This window comes from Rosa rugosa, chromosome 7 (assembly GCF_958449725.1).
Source record: "Rosa rugosa chromosome 7, drRosRugo1.1, whole genome shotgun sequence".
Taxonomy (NCBI): Eukaryota; Viridiplantae; Streptophyta; class Magnoliopsida; order Rosales; family Rosaceae; genus Rosa; species Rosa rugosa.
Genome location: NC_084826.1, coordinates 2821466 through 2837792, shown reverse-complemented (window position 1 = coordinate 2837792; position 16327 = coordinate 2821466). Strand labels below are relative to the sequence as shown.

Here is a 16327-nt window from a genome sequence, read left to right as displayed (position 1 = left end):
TGATCCAAGAATGAACAGTCCCGATCACAGAACTTCGTTGCAGGTTCGGAGAGTGAAACCCTACCTAACAGTGGATGTATTAGGCTGTAGGATAAAGGCATATAATCCCACACCCAAAAAGAATCTATATATTAAACACTGTTTTGGATTTTGGGACTGAAATTCTTATTCAGACTGAAACGAATGCCAGAGCATTTCATTGCTGGAGATGAAAGCTACATCTCCTGGAATATTGCTACTACATTTGCAGACCCACTAACTTATTGAAATGGGTCCAAAATGTGAAAACAATCCCTACATGTGCTTCCCAAATTTCCCGTACTAGACGGCGCGTCGCCTACGTGACCGACAAGCTCGCGTGACGCGACCTCCCTGTCTCTCTCTCTGCTACACGTGTGGATTTTCTATTGCTTAACATGGTTAAACAGTAGTAGTGACGTCCCCGCTAATCTCTCCCGTCAAATCAGGTTTACTTGGTGGCATTCCTGTAATTTATCGCGCTTCCAACGCGGTTTACTTTGGCTTTTACATGTTTCCTCTCCTTTTCAACCCTAATTTAAGGCATCTTCTCTTACAAGATCATTTAAACTCTAAATCTTCTCAATGAAGACGTGTTGAAAGTATGGTTTATGAGTTTCGACGTGAAATGAACTTTCGTCAAAACTCAAAACAAGCCCCGAAAATAAAATGAAGAGATCAATTTTTAATTACTTACCATGGAGAATGCATTCAGCAGGACAATACTGTGGCTTTAATGGTACAGTTGTTCAGATAAAATCCATACTTAACATTCATGTATCTAACTTTCTATTTCTAGATATATATGGAAAGTTAAAAATTCATCATATAATAATCCAGAAATTGCAATAGAAAATAAAAAAGGGGAGGTTTGTGATGATTTTAAAATATTTTATACTAAGGAAATACTATCATTGCTAATGTAACATTAGTCATTATGTACTAATTTTTTTGTTACATTAGAGAGGACCTTGAGCGGCTGATCTAACCTAGTTCTAACTCAGTTCTCGACTCTCCCTTACCACCTGGGCTAATCAAAAAGCGTGGTTAAAATTATTTCATAGTCTCGAACTATCACATGATACTGCCATGTGGTGGTCTGAGCGAATAATATCACTCGAATTTGGTCAGACCTTACAAGCCATGTGAAAAAAATATTAAATTAAGAGATCAATAAGAAATAAGTACAAGTTATATGGATTAATTATCGAAAAGAGTTATTCAAGGCTATTACTTGAAGGGAAGGGCTTGTCTATGAATCCTAGTATACTCGTATCCAATCTTAATCACCACGTGTGATATGGTCCAGTTTATATAATAATTTTTCTTATGTACTAATGTCATTGCGAAATTCATGGAAACTAAGAATAGAAATGAAATTCCATTCCCAAAAAAAAAAAAAAAACAAAAACAAAACTCTATACATTTTGCAAAGAAAAAGGATGGTAAAGGACTGGCTTGTGATGAGCTGGCGTGCCAGTGACAAATTAGGTCAGATATTCATTTCTACGGCCTCCAGGTGTCAGACAGCTGTAATATGCCTCACCCGAAATTACCTAACACCCCATGTGATTCCATTTAATAACCTATTCCACCTCCCCAAACCTCTCCAGCAACAATACGACGTCGTCTAAAGATCTCCCATTTCACCACTAAAATTCCCGACCTGACCGTTTTAGCCCCACTCCAACGGTCACTGGCCACCCAAAACCAACGCCAAGACCACCAATCAGTAGGGCGAAAATCGTCATTTTTGTCCAAAACAAACAGACTTAAACTACTTTGGAGGGTGTTTTGTTCTTCAGAAACAAAATCACAGAGAAGAAGAAGAAGCATGGGCGAGTCGAGTGACTCAGTTTCTATTGACATTGATGTGATACCTTTAGGAGGGAAGGTAAAGCAAAAGGAATTAGAGTTCAAAAAATGCACCAAGAAATTAAAAGCATCAATCTTTTTAGACTTCAATGCTGTACATATATGCTGTTTCTATGAGTTTTCTTGCTCTGTTCTTGTGCTTTTCTTTGCTGGGTTTTTGTTTTTACTGTAGTTTGGTTAATGGGTAACTTTTTTTTGCTTTGGGTGCAGGAATGTGTGGTGAAAACAAGCAGAGGTTCAGTGTCTGTGTTTGTCTGTGGGGATCAAGGAAAGCCTGCTTTGATAACATACCCAGATGTTGCTCTTAATTGTATGTTTCTTGTTCTTGTTCTTATTGCTATTGGTGATGCTGGTTGTTTAGTTTTTGAGGGTGGTTGTGGAGTTGTGGAGTGTTTGTTTGATTGAAACTGAGCATATGCTGAGTTAAGAGGACTGTTTGACTTGTTTGGAATAGAAGATTTGGTGTAGTTGTGATGGGTTTTGAACTTTTGATGTTAGTTTTATCCAATTGTGGTGGAAAGGTTGAATTTTTTTTCAGTGTTGAGTGTTGTGCTTTCTTGGTAGCATTCAGGTTAACTTGAAATGAATTTGATCTTGCTTCTTAATCTGAAATTTTTTGAGAAGGTCTTGCTTTTTAGTCAGAACCTTTTCAATGTTAAGAGTGTTATGCCTTCTTGGGGTTTTTAGTGTTTTCTTGCTAAAGTTCAGCTTAACTGAAAATGAATGTGATCTTGCTGATTGATCCAAACTTTATCGAAAAGATTATGCTAGCAACTGTGTGGGCCTTGTATGCTTCATCATTTTATCTGAAAGAGGAAGGATCTTATTATTTAGTCCAAGACTTCAAATTGTTAATATGGCTTCTGAATTGTGCTTTTTTCTTCTACTGAAAAAAAAAAAAAAAAAAAAAAAACCTTCAACAGACACGTCTTGCTTCCAAGGCCTCTTCTTTTGCTCAGATGCAGCTTCTTTGCTACTTCATAACTTTTGCATTTACCATATCGATGCGCCAGGACATGAGGTCAGTTATTTGTATCTCATATCTTTAGCCTTATGCCCTTAAAGTATTGTTTATACAATTCAGTGAGAGCTGCACAATGTTGTAAGGGTTTTAATATAGTTTTCTACCCCATTTGTTTAAGAGTGTTTGCAGTTGGGAGCTGATGTGATATCTTCAGATGTTCCTCTTCTTAGTGTGGATGACCTCGCAGACCAGCTAGTTGAAGTGCTTGATTTCTTTGGGTAAGTTCTTATAATCTGTTTATTTGTTTGGGATATTTGGACTATTCAAGTAATTACACTTTCTATATTCACATGAGTTGATTGCTTATATATGCATTTGGCATAGCCTGCCTATTGTTATGTGTTATCTATTTCAATTGGAGTGATACAGTTATGTATAGTAATTTGTGAGAAGGAGTCAGGTCAATAAAATATTCTAACTAGTGCTTTGATGCCCCAAAAGATTGTAAGAGGTAGTTCAATAAAATCATCTGCCACATAGAATATGTATGTCATATGTAACCACATGTGTGCAGTCATAATTTTACTTCTTGTACTGGTAACTTATTAATGGAGATACATCTGCAAAGTTAGTTAACTTGATGTCTTCTCCGAATTTGAATCTTAACTTATCATGATAAGTGGAAACCAAGGGCGGGTTGCAAAACAATAGTGTAGCTAAATATGATTTTGATTCTGGATAAGTTGATGAATTCAATACAAATGTGAGGACATGCACTCTGCATCAGGGTTTATGAGGACTTGATCAGTCACCCTCATTTAATCCATAGAAGAAGTGAGAACTTGAAAAATCACATGTTGCTACAGTTTTCACTTGCAGTATTCCTAAGTTCTATATATTCTTAAGATCAGGTTGAAAGAGGTCCTGTGCTTGGGTGTGACAGCTGGTGCTTATATCCTTACACTGTTTGCAGTAAGTTGCTGATATTCAGCTACTGTTTGGCATATTTTGATATTCTGCTTTTGAAATCGTCTCATAACTTCCAATTGTCAGATGAAATATAAAGAACGGGTGCTTGGGTTAATTCTTGTATCTCCTATCTGCAAAGTGCCTTCTTGGACTGAATGGCTCTACAACAAGGTAATAATTAACACTGTCAAATTGATATTGCTTGTGAAGGTGGAAAATTAATATGAGGCACTGCTTTCAATTTTGATCTGTATTATAATAAGAATCTGCACTTACAGTGGGGAGCTTCTTCACAAGCATGTCTATGGTACATAGATGTTGACATGAAGAGCCACGAAACATTTTAGCAACTTTATTATGCATTAATTTGTACTGAACGAGGCAAAATGGGATAGCTGAATGTCTGTGTTATATTGCACTCCATAGTTAAGATCCCAGCTGACTGGGGTACACTCTGACCTTCCACATGTAGCCCTTTTGGAAGTATGATCCTAGGGAGCGGTGGGTTTGATAATTTTTCTTTTTTCTTTTTATAGTACTGATGTTCTGCATATAGTTGGAATAGATTGAATCTTCTGTTTTATCGACCATTTTAAAGTATTTAAGTCCAAAATTGCACAATCCAAAATGGGTTGATCTGATACTGAATAGTTGTTTTTACTAAAGGAAAGTAACTGGCCAAGATAATGGAACAGAAGTAACAGAAAATTAATTGCATTTTGACATGTTTGCCTAAGGTTTTCTTGACCTCTGAATTTGCAGGTATTGCTGAACTTGTTATACTTTTATGGTATGTGTGGTGTATTAAAGGAATGCCTTCTCCAGCGTTACTTCAGTAAGGTACCGCAGTCTGCCTTTATTTAGTTTTTTTTTTTTTTCATCAGGCCTTTTCTTTGTCTTGTTATTTATTAGAATTCTCATACTCTTCCTATTGCAGGAGCTTAGGTGTGGCATACAAGGTGCAGAATCAGATGTAATACAAGCTTGCCGAAGGGTGAGGAGTTGAGGACTTTTTAGTTTGAACTATTGGTAGTTTGTGTGGTCATGATGTCTGCATGAGTGAAATGGTAATGATTATTTTGATGACGTGTGAATACAGTTATTGGATGAAAGACAAAGTTTGAACGTGATGCGATTTCTTCAAGCAATAAATGAGTAAGTTATTATACTTACTAAAGTAAACATGCATACAATTTGTCTTCTTATATTGTTCCTGGTCCATGGAATCTGTTATTTCCCAAATCTTTCATTAACATATTTTATATCTTGTACATTTGATCGGCTGATTTGTACTAGAGTATTCACATATACAGTTTTACCTAACTCTGTTCTCTAGGTCATAAATCATAACTCATAACTCATAACTCATACCTGAAGGTAATATCATGTTATGTTCTGGTCGAGTTGATCGGAACAAAGAGATGAAAGTAAAAGCATACAAAGTTTTGCATATGGCCTTCACAACGCCAGAAGAAATTTTCTGCGCCGTTATATACATTTCCCAAGAATTCATTTGAGATTTTATTTGCAGGAGGCATGACCTTACAGAGAGCTTGAAGAGTTTGCAGTGCAAGACTCTTATTTTTGTGGGTGAAAATAGTCCATTCCATGCTGAATCTGTGTATATGAATGCGAGAATGGACGGAAAAAGTTGTGCTCTGGTTGAGGTAGGTTTTTGTTAATTCCCACCCCATTGGAGTATTCAAAGATGGGAAATTTTCCCCAGTTAATACATTACATTTGCATCCCTTGTTCCTTTTTTTCGCATCAGTCTCTACTACTAAGGAATAAAAATAAACAGGCTTATGTGGTGTACTTCTTGGCAGGTTCAGTCATGTGGCTCGCTGGTAACAGAAGAGCACCCAAATGCCATGATTATTCCAATCGAGTTTTTCCTCATGGGATTTGGCTACTACAGGCAACCACATTTTGCGTCCTCGTCAAGTAATGACTCGAACCCTACAAGCCCCTCGAGCTGTTTATCCATAGCACCAGAACTCTTTTCTCCTGAGGGTCTGGGTATCAAGCTCAAACCCATCAAAACAAGGGTAAATACTAAGAGCTGATGCACAAGTATACAGCTTGATTGTTTGTTGTATTAAATCTCAGAAGAGAAGGGGATTGAAAAGCTTGATTGCTTATGGGAGTAAATAGTAGCAAATTCTTTGACTGTAGCAGTGATAGTCGGTTTAGGTGGTATATAAGCTTTGGTAGTTCTGTCTATAGAAGCAAATTCTTTGATTATTATTATTTTTATTTGTTTTTGAAAGGGCAAGTTCTCTGATCATAGTGGTGAGGATTGATGTAGATCGTGGTATACGTATGATCTTTTGCTAAATAGGATTCAGAGACTAGATAGATACGTATGCATTCGGGAGTATTTGAATTTTGTTATTTGTATTCAATGAAATTTTTTTGAAAAGAATTTTTGTACGATTGGAATGCTAGATTAGAATTCATTTTCTTTTTGGTCAGAGAATTGTTGAACTAATTTGGCTAAAAACAATTGTCCAAGCAAACTTACCGTATTGATGGAGTCTCATTATCTGATAAAAAAGAAGGTATGAACCAGTTCATAAGTACGAATTTTAACACACTCAGTGCGTCACATTTATCAGTATTAGAAATGAAAAAGACGTTAATATAACATATGGCAAAACTTCTAATATAAATGTGTGTATGACTTGCACACATTGATCTAATGGTGTCTCAGCTTAATACTAAATTGCATGCTATCCTATTTTGATTCGAAGTTTCCATCCTTGAATCAAAATAGACGTTAATATAACATATGGCAAAACTTCTACTATAAATGTGTGTATGACTTGCACACATTGATCTAATGGTGTCTCAGCTTAATACTAAATTGCATGCTATCCTATTTTGATTCGAAGTTTCCATCCTTGAATCAAAATAGACATAAACTCACCATACGTCCCTCAACTCTTGTGCACCTGCCAGTTTGATACACAGACAATGTGATACCTAAAGTCTTATATTGCTATGAACGGCATATTTTCGTCAATGTTCCATCAATCGTTTGTTAAATATGATGATGTGGCATACATATGGGGCAAAAAGGTCTTTTTAACTAAAAAAAATAATTGTTCATATTATGAAATTTAATGGAAGTATGTCGTTTATAGCAATATAAGACTTTAGGTATCACATTAATAGCTTTGTGAGTTTGAGTATCAAACTGTTCCGTGCACAAGAGTTGAGAACTGATGATGAATTTATCTCATCAAAATAACAATGAATGCAATAGTATTTGTTTTCCACTAAATAAAGAAAGTTATAAAAGAAAATGATGGACCTTATTTTCATATTTTAATTCTTATATGGGTAATAAACCCAAGACTGAATTGGAGAATCACTTAGGAACATGAGAGTCACTTACGAATGTTAGCTCTTTGCCATCAAAATTTAATTTGATCTATTGAATACTGGAGATTCACTGAGGAATGACACTCTTTTGATCTAGTCAATTTGCTATCAATTCGTTTAATATGATGTTCCTTTCCTTCTAATATCTGAGGGGCAATTGATCGATGGCTTTAGCAACTGTTGAAAAGATTTTGATAACAAAAGAGATACAATCATATTGCAATATTTAACCATAGCCTCATTAGCCTGGGGTTAGAATATTTGACTCGAGCATCTTCATCCTATCCTCCACTTTGCAATATTTAAGATCCATTCGACAATGGCAAACTCAAAAATCAATTTGCAACTTCCTTCGCTCTCTTAGTTTTTATTTACACTATTTTCATTTTTGAGGCTGCGGGCACACACCACGATTGGTGAGATGGATGGAGATCGTAAATGGGAACAGCGCCTAGGTAGCCCTTGTACTAGGTACGCCACTAATGGATGATCAACATGTCTTCAAGATCCCAAAGATTAAACTTGGAATTCAATCAAGGGTTTGATATAATATATTAGCAAATGAATCACTTTCTTTGAAATTAAGATGATAGGCATGCAGCTGATGATCATGCCTATGAAATTCTTACCACATTAATTTTTCCATTATGGCTGCGGTTATCCATGGTTCTACAAGCTTCATATACTATTGAGGAGCATTTTTGACTTTAATTTAAGAATGAGAGAAGAAAGTCACAAATTTTTGGAAATTAAATACCACCCATGTTGATAAAAAGAAAAGTACAAAAAGCCAAAGTGGAGAAAATAGAAAAAGCAAATACAAAATTTATAGTTTATACCACTCCCAGTACGTATTAGCGTACTAGTAGTTTAGTTTAGGCAATTAGTTGGCTTGAAGGATGCCACATTTCTATCGAGGTCATAACCAATCAACAAATTTCCCTGCAGATTGGCACCAAAAAGACCAGAATCCACGCCAGAATAAACATCCATACAGCCGATTCCAAAGTAGACTGTGTTCTCCTCCTGTGGAGATTTGATGAATATTTGTTCTGCCATTAACTCCAGTTTGCCACCACCCATGAAATGAAATGCCACTTTTGGTTCTTCTGGAATTGTCATCGAGTTAAAGCATAAATAATGTGTTTTGTCTGCCGTGGCATTGTATACAATGGACGGCTTCAATTCTGGATCAAGCGTCTTATTTAGCTGAGTTATCACCCGGTCCCAAATATCTCGAGGTAGATGTCCAATACTTGAGCCCGAGTCGACAACCATCTTAAATTTTTTGAGCGGTTTCACTGTTGAGTTGAACGGAACAAATTCATTTCCAATGCTAATTCCCTCTACCGCCACTATATAGTTAGAACTGTCATCAACATCAAGCAATGGTGTTGAGACAACCCCTTCACCCAAAACTTCACTCCCATTCCCGAAATTGATCTTGCTTTCAAATTTGGGATCAGTACGCATAGGCACCAAGCAATAAGAAAATTTGTTCCCTCCAACATGGGGAGCAATCTGAGAAACAAATGACATAGGCCCACGTCCAAGCCCAATCACTCCCATTTCATTTCCAGTTGAAACAGGTTCATAATTCAAATGCCCACACCCAAAGACAATATCTTCTAGGGTTACAACCTCACCTGTCCTGGATGTCAAAGTAAATGTTTCTTTTGCCAACACACCTAGACTGGATGCCGTGTCTACATACGTCATATTGTAAGTACACAATCTTGTAGGATGTTTTTGACAAAAGCTTGGTGACTGGCTCGATGGTTTGTAATCGTCGACAAATTTACACTCTCTTTCAGAACAAGTTATGTTCCTATAAGTTGAGGATTTTCTCGGGTCGAACATGGCATATTTGGTCTTGTAGCAAGTTTTACACGACTTGCATTGCGTCCACAGTAGAGTGCTGCCTGTATCAGAAAGTACATAAATATCTGAGGGCGGGGTTCCGATTGATAACTTCATAATATGTCCATTACTAATCGGATCGAGTTGTAGTGGGTATCCCGACATGTCTCCACCCATCAACCGTCGAAAAACTTTGTTGTTTTTGTGCCTGTATAATGGTGAATTTGGGGAAGTTCTTCTGATGAGATGTGCGCTAAAGCCACCATTATTATTGTTGATAATGGTTGTTGCTGTAACAGAGAAATATACGAGATGAACGAAAAAAATTGTGATGACTACTATAGTATAATTACAAAGGGTAGCCATAAGATCTAGCTTAGCTAGTTATAAGAAGAAAAGAAGTTGAATTTGATGTAAGAACACGATGAATATTTGAAACTCTTTGATATTCAAAGATTTGTAATCTTTAAATATCAAAAAGTTATTTCAGACCATAGATATTCACTTCAATATGAACCTCACCGGCCACATTTTCTCGAAAGATTATAAAAGTTTAAATAGTAGATGGTAAAGTTTGTGTTTGCGGCTGAAAATTAAAGACACTAATCACACGTGGAGATATGACTTTGAGTAGAGCTGGAAGTATTGTTTTTAGAAATAACTTGGAAGATGACTCGCGCCATGTTTTTCTGAAAGATTTTTGTACCAGTTGATGTATTGGGCAAAGCCTCATTTCTTGGGTCCACTTTCCAAATTTTGAGTTTTCCATTAGTTTCAAACTTGGGTCCATTTCTAGAGTGAATCCACAAACTACTCTGCACCAGTAATTTTTTAATGGTTGTGTTTTCTTGCAATCACAGACTACCATGAATACGCGTAATTTTAGGCTTTGCTTAGACATCAAATTCAATAATTCATGAAAGCTTAATACTTCAAATTGCATAATATCCTATTTTGATCCAATGGTTCCATCCTTGAATCAGAAAAACACTGAATGCAATGGTATTTGTTTTACAGTAAACAGAGAAAATTATAAAAGAAACTGATGGACTGTTAAAGGAAACCCAATTTGTGTGTACATGGCCCAAACATGATTACTTCTTCTAGTTGTAATAAGGTAGAATATTTTAGATATCCGACGATGACTGATTAGTGTCTGCTGACGTTTATGCCACATGCATATTGAGCATAAACACCAGAAGAACACTGCCAATTGGCCACCGAAAGAGACTGGGCCCTAGCTCTATAAAGTAGGCCCAAAGCCCAACACATATACTAGCAGTCTCACACTCTCAACTTTGATAAGCCACGTCTAGTGATACCGGATCAGCAGATTGAGACAAACAGGAACTCACTTCCCCAACTAATTAACACTCTAGGATACAGAGAATTCACCACCTAAGTGTTTGTCTAGGATTCAAAATGAACTCACCACTCAATGGACTGAAACCAAAGAGATATAGAGACTAGAGAGTATGAGAGAAGCAATGTTCATGTTTTTTTTTTTCACCAAAACTGACTTCTCCAGTACACATGACTCTTGGAACAACCTTCCAAGCATAGGTTTTACTCTTCTCAAAACTATTAATTAACTACTGTATCAAAACAACCGTAAGACTCGATGGAAAACCAAAGGACTCCAAGAAGCAAAATTTAAAGCCAACAATAGAAGACAAACCAATTAATTCTCACACTATCCACCACCAGCTCAACCTGACTAGATGATTATGGTTTAGGGCCTTCAACTTAGTGATTAATGTGCTTGCAAGTCCTTTGGTAATGCAGCCAAGGTAAAAGCTTCAAACATTCCAGTCTCATCTAGGTCCATATGGGAAAGATAAGGGTGACAAGCTCAAACCTAATACTATATATACATGTCTCCCCCTTCATTTAAGGTAGGCAACCATTATCCCCATACTCCTACATTATCTACATTCTTACATGTATCTGACTTAGCTATCGAAGAGTCGTAGACCCGCGAACCGGTTCTACCCTCTTATTTTTATTTGTGATTGACAGATGACAAAATCTGACGATGGTCTACTAAATCTACTTTCTCGTGATTCTCGGTTCTTCCTCATGAACCACACAAAAATATTTGGCGCTAGAAGAAGGGCTCTAAGTGATAAACACCCTCATAGCTCGCCGGAATTTTTTTTTCTCAACTCACCGACTTCATCTCTTTATTGCTGCATCTCTCTCTCATCAATTAAATCTGAGATTCATTCCTTAAGAACGAAATGTTGAACTTGAGAATTGGGTCAGCCTCTCTTTTAAAACCCAAAGTCCATGTCAGAAAAGCCCAACTTCCCTTTTCTTCTTCTTCTTCCCGTCTTACCTCCCTCCCCTGCAGCAATCTCATATCTCACATTTTCCCCGTAGCAACCTAGTACACAGAGAGTTAGCCAAAATCCCTAAGTACGATTGATTCCTTCTATTAGTCATTGAGAGGGGAAATCTTATGAACAGTTAAGAGATATCCTCCTCTTCCTTAAACAATGAGCCCACAGTTCCCAAGCTTCCTTGTCCACCTCGTTCCAGGATTTGCGTCACTGCAGCTGCTCTGCTGTAATCGTTGTCTACTGATGCAGCGACTATCTCTTCCTCCCAAAACTTCATTTCTCAAGTATGTTTCTCTTTCCCTGGATTTAAGGCATGAATTGTGTGTGGATTGAAGAAGAAATGCTTTACCCAGAAACCGTGTATTCCCAATAGAGTCTACATAAAGGGAGATTTAGGATTGCGACAGGCATCCAGCATAATCAAGCAAAACCCAGAAAATTTAGAAACATATATAGAAAATCAAGACTTCAAGCCTTCAAGCATAAGTCTAGCTTTCAGCCATTTTCCCAAACCCTCATTCAAACCAATTTCCAGAAACCTTAAATCCGAAATTCGTCAAATTCTCTCACCGCAGTGTGTTTCTAGCTCCCATACCATGCTTCACTCTGTTAAGCTCTATTTCTTTTTCCTATGATCCGAATCACATACAAAGTCTTCCCACTAATCAAATTATTGGGTTAATTTTGGCCTAGTCGATGTTTAATTCAAAAAGGACCCTCACACCCACTTTAGCCACCCGGTGCAGAACGGGTATGGGGTTTTAATACAAAAGGCCTCGACATTAGTGTGTGTGATATCATTCCTTATAACCCAAGGATGACTCTTCACCTTTTTTTGATGTGGGATTTCAAATGGCTTTAATCTAAGCCACACTTTTCCAACACTTGCCTCACCTCCACCACCACCACCACCACCACCACCACCGTGTCCACTGACCTCCAACGAGTCATGCCCGGCCTCTGTGACGCCGGAGAACGACTTCATGCGCTAACGCGGCGACACCTAGCTAGATTACTCGGCCAATCAACTCTTCACCGGCCACACCAGATTTCGCTTTCTGGTCACTCGCAGGCTCGCAGCAGTCAAACCACCGATGGTCAACCCACTGGCCTGCCCAGCTACATCATACATCAACTGCGTTCAACGTCTGCCACCGCCATATATACTTTGGGCACCCATCCCTTGCTGCCATTCCGGCGAGTCAAATACCGGCACCTTGCCCCACACTTCTTGACCTCTCGGCAGCCCTCATGGTGATTTCTTTACCTTACTGGCACAACCCATTCCGGAAGCTCTCCGCAGCTTCTGCTCTCCGCTCTAAGTAAACGTTCACGGCCAATATATATATATATATATATATATATATATATATATATATATATATATATATCTCTCTCTCTCTCTCTCTCTCTCTCTCTCTTCCTATGCCCCTAAATATGAATGCCAAACTCAGCTACCCAAATCCAGAAATGGCAGTTCTTGAAACCATTCGAACACTCGAGTGGTACCTATTTGCTGGTGACTCAGATGGAAGGCATTCGACAGATCGTCTGTGGACACCCTCTGGTTCCTCACCAGGTTGCTCCAATACCCGACATCACTCTCTCAAGCTCCAGCTACAACAATCAGATAAGTCCGTTGCTCTGTTCTCTCTCCCTGTTGTGGGTATAAGCTTCTTTTTTCTTTCGTCGAAGCGTATTTACTCCTTCTATGAACTATCAGCCCAAACGTGCTCTATTTATCCAATTAAGAATGACCCTTGATCATATCGTAGTACGTACCGAATAAAGTAATCCATGATTTGGTTAAATCTGTCCCCGAGAATAGTTCTATGACATGCATAAGCCTTAAATTGGACACCTCACTGAGTCACTGGTTCAATTCTTACGGTAACACATACGCTTCTAATTGCATATTGCCCCCCGACCACCGTATTGGATATAATGATATATAATCCACCATGTCTCATGTATGCCTACCAATTAAGTAGGTCTTATACATGATTGACAATTATATATAGAAATATAAAGAAATGCCATTCCATAACCAAATTGGCCTCTCGGGACCTAAGCCTCTTGTCATGCAAAATACTGAGCATGATTACATAATTTTTCAATTTCGATTGCACCATCCTAAGCGATTTAGCTAGTGCAAGCATCATATTCCATATATACTGTGCAACTATAAAATGTACAATCGCATCGTACTCAGACTCCTGTCAAGTACACATGATCGTTATGTTCCTTATCATTCATCACACTCCCTTTTTATATCATCAATTAAATCATGCTCATACTGCTCTAAGTACAACATTGTTCATACTCTTCTTCATTTAGCGCATACAAATAAATTGACTATTCGTAGTCATTTGAGCAATATAAACAAACTGCTAATCACTTATTTATGCATTATTTCAATCTTGCATAGTTAGCCAAGCAAGGATGGCGATCAATTCAGAAACCAAACTCTTTGATTGCTCGTTTACTAAAGGCCAAATATTTTCCGCACTGCACTCAAGAGCGGAGCATCTTATACCTGGCGTAGTATTATGGCAAGTAGAGCTGTGTTACAATGGGGTATTCGTTTCAAGTGGGTGACAGTTATACGTCTGCTTTTCAATCGGTTAGAATTCATATGTACATAGAAGCAAATGGTGTTCTAGATAGGCTTGCACCTAGCTAATTTATTTTCAATTGATAATGTTTGGTTAGAAGAGACTCCTGTAATTATTCATGATGTGCTCTACGAGGATTACTGTAATTGTTTTCATATAGCTCGGGGTTCAGGTTTTATGTCTCCCCAAGTCATAACTCTATAATAATAAATGGAACTGAACATGGAGCTCAGCCTCCCAGTTATGCTGGGTTTCAAAAAAAAAACCCTTTCAAAAAAAAAAAAAAAACTGAAAGGCCCTAAAAATGTGTATTAAATAAATTTTCAGCTTACTAGTGAATTTAAAAGAAAACTGAACATCAACTACAAGATTTGCTCAAAAATAGTCTACTGCTAAGCAGATCAAGTCTGCATCTTGCAAAAGATAACTTCATGCTCCAACAATGGTGGTCTCCTCGGGCACAATTTCTTCAGCTGGTCTCTCAATTTTCACACCAACATCCTCTTTTTTCTCATGAACCTAGTCAGATAATATAAAGGAGTTCAGAAATGCTTTCATCCTGATAATTTGTAAATATTTCATGCATCACAGTAGGTGCACCAGAATTCATGTTAATGATTGAAGACGAAAGCATCTCTGACAAAACATACCTCCATCAACTTGCCAAGATCAAATTTGGGAGCTTTCAAGATCTTGACTTTTCGAATGAAAACATTCTGCAGTGGGTAGATGCTGGACGTAGCCTTTTCAATCTCTCTGCCAATCATCTCAGGAATGAATTTTTGCACCAACTCCTTCAGATCACAGGCTGAAGCCTGGTTTACCATAATTTCTCTCATCTTGCGGCGAATCTGACATGAGACAAGCACAAAAAGATCATTATTTGAAATTTAAAGAATAATCAACATGAAATAGAACACTAAAACAGACCTGACGAATTTGACTGGATTGAGCATAGCAGGTACGCTTGACCTGATTTGCGCGTCTCTTGGTAAACGCAATACAGAACATCCTAAGGGTATAGTTATCGGTAGTCTTTACATCCACATGAGCCTCAATCAGTGTCTGCCACTTTCGGACCAATGACCTCAGCTTGTCAGTGGTGAAATCTATCCCCTGGAATATATAAAGGATGATAAATTATGTCCATGAATCATACAAAACGTACAATCATATTTGCTATTGAAACATTGACAGCAGTAAAACGGTGCCACACCCAGAAGTTTGTGAGTACATCCTTCCCTTGCACATCCTCTGCTCTTAGACGGATCTTTCTGTAAGCATCCTCATCCTTCTGGAGATCAGCCAGAGAAACCTCGAACACCCGATGTTTGAGTCCTTCAGAAGCAATCTGTTCGGTAAGGAAACAAACAATTATCAATCAGAAATGACTTACAGTGCATCTATTTTTAACATAAGCAACAAATCCACTATTGAGGTTTCGGTGAACAAAAATTATTAGAATTGTACATGCAGTGCACAATTTCTCTACTTTACAGTCTCAACCATTCCCTAATATAAATCAAACACATAAAAAAGCCGCAATGCAGCAGGACATGATAGCCAGGGCAACATTATTATGTCAATTGTTCATATACATATACATGCTCGTATACAAAACAAGACATACATATTAATACACTGGCATTCAGATACATACATTAATTGTATAAATTCACACAAATTAAGACACTAGAATTCAGATAGATACATACATACATACCTTAGTACCCTGAGTTCTGGTGACGAGGGTTTTGCCGACCTGCCTCACATGGAAGAGATTAGGTGCCTTGATATCATACCAATCCTTCTTCGCAAAAGGGTCAGCTCTGCAAAATTTAACCTCAGCAAAAATCACAATTGAGAAAAAAAGATAGTATCTTGGATATAAAATCGAATCAAACAAAATCAGGGCAATGCGAAATTCAACTCACGCCTTCTTCTTCCCAGTCTTCTTCCCCTTCGAAATGCGCTTGTTCTTGCTGCAAATTCACCACAATTTCCACCAAATCAGATCAAAAGATTCAAAATTTCACAGTAAATTATCCAGAGAGAGAAGGAGAGAAGTACCCGACGGCCATGATTGTGAGAGGAGCGGTGGTTAGGGTTTTGGTGACGAGAAGAAGAAGAAGAAGAAGTGACACTATTGAAATAGTAGCGCCTAGGGTTGGCGGGGTTTATATTGTCGTGCATATCTCGTATATGCCCCTAGTTAATGCGTTTATTTACGATAATGGCATGATTGAGAAATAAGAGAGTCCACTTTCTGTTACACGGGTAATCAGACTCTGAACTGG

The 16327-nt window shown here is 37.8% G+C and overlaps 3 protein-coding genes across 4 annotated transcripts; 1 reads left to right on the top strand and 2 right to left on the bottom strand.

Annotated features, from left to right (window-relative positions):
- The first annotated feature begins 1642 nt into the window (after positions 1-1642).
- LOC133722544 (protein NDL2-like) lies at positions 1643-6251 on the top strand. 2 transcript variants are annotated; one of them, XM_062149425.1, is made up of 11 exons: positions 1643-1912; positions 2104-2203; positions 2817-2914; positions 3047-3135; positions 3769-3829; positions 3911-3997; positions 4589-4666; positions 4764-4820; positions 4926-4981; positions 5358-5493; positions 5659-6251. In XM_062149425.1, exons 1-11 carry the CDS (start codon positions 1853-1855, stop codon positions 5890-5892), a joined length of 1056 nt encoding a protein of 351 aa, XP_062005409.1. In that variant the 5' UTR covers positions 1643-1852; the 3' UTR covers positions 5893-6251. The 2 variants fall into 2 exon arrangements, with proteins under 2 accessions (XP_062005409.1, XP_062005408.1); XM_062149424.1 differs by having other exon boundaries at positions 1647-1912; positions 5653-6251.
- A 1694-nt stretch (positions 6252-7945) lies between these two features.
- Positions 7946-9620, bottom strand: LOC133719948 (aspartic proteinase CDR1-like). Its single transcript, XM_062146133.1, has one exon. The coding sequence runs from the start codon at positions 9437-9439 to the stop codon at positions 8084-8086; it is 1356 nt and encodes a 451-aa protein (XP_062002117.1). The 5' UTR covers positions 9440-9620; the 3' UTR covers positions 7946-8083.
- A 4704-nt stretch (positions 9621-14324) lies between these two features.
- LOC133722592 (small ribosomal subunit protein eS1y) lies at positions 14325-16158 on the bottom strand. The gene is made up of 7 exons (XM_062149469.1): positions 16101-16158; positions 15965-16012; positions 15754-15859; positions 15247-15381; positions 14961-15146; positions 14681-14881; positions 14325-14549 (listed from the first exon to the last, which is right to left on the bottom strand). The coding sequence occupies exons 1-7, from the start codon at positions 16109-16111 to the stop codon at positions 14460-14462; spliced, it is 777 nt and encodes a 258-aa protein (XP_062005453.1). The 5' UTR covers positions 16112-16158; the 3' UTR covers positions 14325-14459.
- Between the last annotated feature and the right edge of the window lie 169 nt (positions 16159-16327).